The 2,769-nt window shown below is 41.7% G+C and overlaps 1 protein-coding gene and 1 non-coding gene across 2 annotated transcripts; one reads left to right on the top strand and one right to left on the bottom strand.

Annotated features, from left to right (window-relative positions):
* Positions 1-713: 713 nt before the first annotated feature.
* LOC112164302 lies at positions 714-1,826 on the bottom strand. The gene has a single exon (XM_024300519.1). It carries the CDS (start codon positions 1,824-1,826, stop codon positions 714-716), a length of 1,113 nt encoding a protein of 370 aa, XP_024156287.1.
* On the top strand, positions 1,363-1,469 carry LOC112168519. The gene has a single exon (XR_002924280.1). It is a non-coding gene; the product is annotated as a small nucleolar RNA R71 (small nucleolar RNA).
* Positions 1,827-2,769: the final 943 nt, after the last annotated feature.

The following is a 2,769-nucleotide window of genomic DNA, read 5'->3' as shown; positions in this document are numbered from 1 at the left end:
AAGCTCCTAAATCCAGTAAAGCATGATCAAACCTCTGTGCACCTATGGTGCATGGAATCGTGAAGCGTCCGGGATCCTTAAGTTTAGGTGGAAGCTTTCTTTGAAGAACAGCTGAGACTTCTTCACTAAGGGCCACTATCTCATTCCCATTGAACTTTTTCTTTTTGGTGCATAGCTCCTTAAGGAATTTGGCATACTGAGGTACTTGCTTGATGGCATCCAGAAGAGGGATGTTCACTTGGACTTTACGGAAAGTTTCTAAGACATCCTTCTCTTCTTGTTCTTTCTTAGAGCTCATGAACCTGCGAGGAAAAGGAATACATGAAGTAACCAACTTAGAAGGAGTAGGATCTTTTACCTTTGGAGGGGAAAAAACATGAACATTTTGATCAGCCCCTATGAGATCGATCGTTTTTTCACCAGCGATGATTTTCTTTTCCTCCTTCGTATTTCTTTGCTCCTCCTTCTCTTCTTGATCTTTCTTGGATGTTCTTTGGTGCCCAGAGACTTCTTCCAATTGTCTACCACTCCTTAAAGTGATTGAATTGAGCTCAGCTATGCTCCCATCCTTAGGATTTTGAATGGTTGTGCTAGGGAGGGTGCCAGGAGGTCTAGTTTGCATCACCGTTGCAAGTTGCCCAACTTGCCTTTCCAAGTTCTTGATAGCTTGTCCATGTTGCTGAGCTAAGGCATCTTGCTTTTGAAACTGAATCTCAGTCCTTTTGGAAAGATGCGGTGTCCTTTTGGAAAGATGCGGTGTTCAGAGTCATCTCCTTTACTAGTTCTTCCAAGGACTTGCTTGAGGATTGTTGAGGAGGAGTTTGTTGATAGACTTGCTGCCTAGCCCCTTGTTGGAATCCAGGTGGTCCGTTGTAGACGCCTTGAGTAGGTCGAACCACGTTGTCATTACCGCCCCAACGGAAGTTTGGGTGATCCTTCCATCCCGGATTGTACGTGTTCGAGTAAGGGTCATATTTGGGCCTTTGTTGCCCCATGTAATTCACTTGTTCATCAGACATAGCAGACATAGGACATCTATCAGTAGTATGATCAGAATAGGAACAAATAGAGCATACCTGAGGTGTTGCCTTAATGCCATTGCCTAAGGCATTCATTAACATGTCAATCTTTCTTTCCACAGCCACCATTTGGTTCCTTGAATCGACTTCATACACTCCTCGTGCTCTTGTACGTTTATCCCTTGTGTAGAATTGTCTATTGTTGTCGGCCAAATCATCAATCAGATTATATGCTTCTTGACCGGTTTTATTCATGAAAGTCCCTCCACATGCAGAATCAATGCTGCCCCTATTAGCTATGTCCAATCCATCATAGAAAAATTGGACAATGTCATTCAGACTGAAGTTGTGATGGGGACACTTCCTCTGCAACTCCTGAAATTCCTCCCATGCCTCATATAGTGTATCTCCATCCTTTTGAGTGAAGTTTTGAATCTCCCTCCTTAGTCGTTTTGTCAGTTGAGCAGGGAAATATTGTTTCAAAAACTTCTTAACCATTTCGTCCCAAGTTGTGATGATACCTGCAGGTAACAAGTACAACCAACGTTTTGCATCATCTTTTAAAGAAAAGGGAAATAGAAGTAACCTGAGTCCTTCTGGTTGGATGTTCTGAATGGTTTGCAGCTTGCAAATATCTAAGAATTCCCTAATGTGAACATTAGGATCCTCAGATGGTGTGCCAGAGTACTTAGGCAATGAGTTAAGGAGCTGCACAGGAATGGAGAAGGCTTGATTGCCAGGTGGTGTGTACGCTATGCATGAGGGGGATTCCGAAGCTGTCGGAACAAAAGCATCCTTCAATGCCATGTCGAGTCTTGGGGGTTCCTCTTCGTCCTCGTGAATTGAATGTGCAGGTGAGTTTGGTGGTGTGTTCTCCTCCTCCTCCCCTTGTGAGGAGTAGTAGAACCCGCCGTTGTGTCGTGAATTGGCAAACTAGTTCCCTTCGTTTGCTTCCTATTCGACTTGCAATTGCGTTCTATCTCTGAATCCAAGGGGGTAAGATTTCCTTGAGCAGTTTTACGAGTAAGCATACACCTGAAAACACAAACAAAGAAACACTAAGTAAGAAACTAAGACAGAAATCAAATTAAACAAACTAGTAGAAGCAATTAGAATAAAAGTAATCCCCGGCGACACGGCGCCAAAAATTGATAGCTAAATTTATATGCTATTGATTTTCCTTATTCTCCTGAAAATATGTCAATTGTAATATAGAGAAATAAGGGTCTCCCGCAGAGGATTAAATTAGACTAAAAGCTTCAACAAAAGTCACAAAACGTGACTGCAGTTCCTACTGAACAGAAGTCGAAAAACAAACTAAAATCCTAACCAAAACAACCCAGAAAAATATGAAAATTTACAGAGACATACTAGACACACAAGGCGTCTAGCACACAAAATTTGGGAATTTTTGGAGTTCGTTTACTATGAGAATAAAATACGTCAAGACAGAGAACAGAAAGAAAAACGAAACTGGAACAGATTTGAGATTGGTTGATATCAAGATGATGAAACTAGCTAGGAAGGAAGTATCCACCTCCAACAATCACACACAACACACTTTGTCCAATTTACTACCAATTAACTTAGTTAAAGACACTCAGATTGGCTCGGTACGCTTGAACACAACCTATTACTCTTTCTTAATTTGTACGCTAGGCAGGAAGTGCTCTACACCTACACTATTCCCAAGCAATGCAACCTAAAGGTACGCTTATTAGATTAAACATGCAGAGATCATTAAGTTTGA

The sequence above is a fragment of the Rosa chinensis genome, chromosome 5, assembly GCF_002994745.2.
Source record: "Rosa chinensis cultivar Old Blush chromosome 5, RchiOBHm-V2, whole genome shotgun sequence".
In the NCBI taxonomy this organism is placed as follows: domain Eukaryota; kingdom Viridiplantae; phylum Streptophyta; class Magnoliopsida; order Rosales; family Rosaceae; genus Rosa; species Rosa chinensis.
This window is presented reverse-complemented; position numbering and strand designations above follow the sequence as displayed.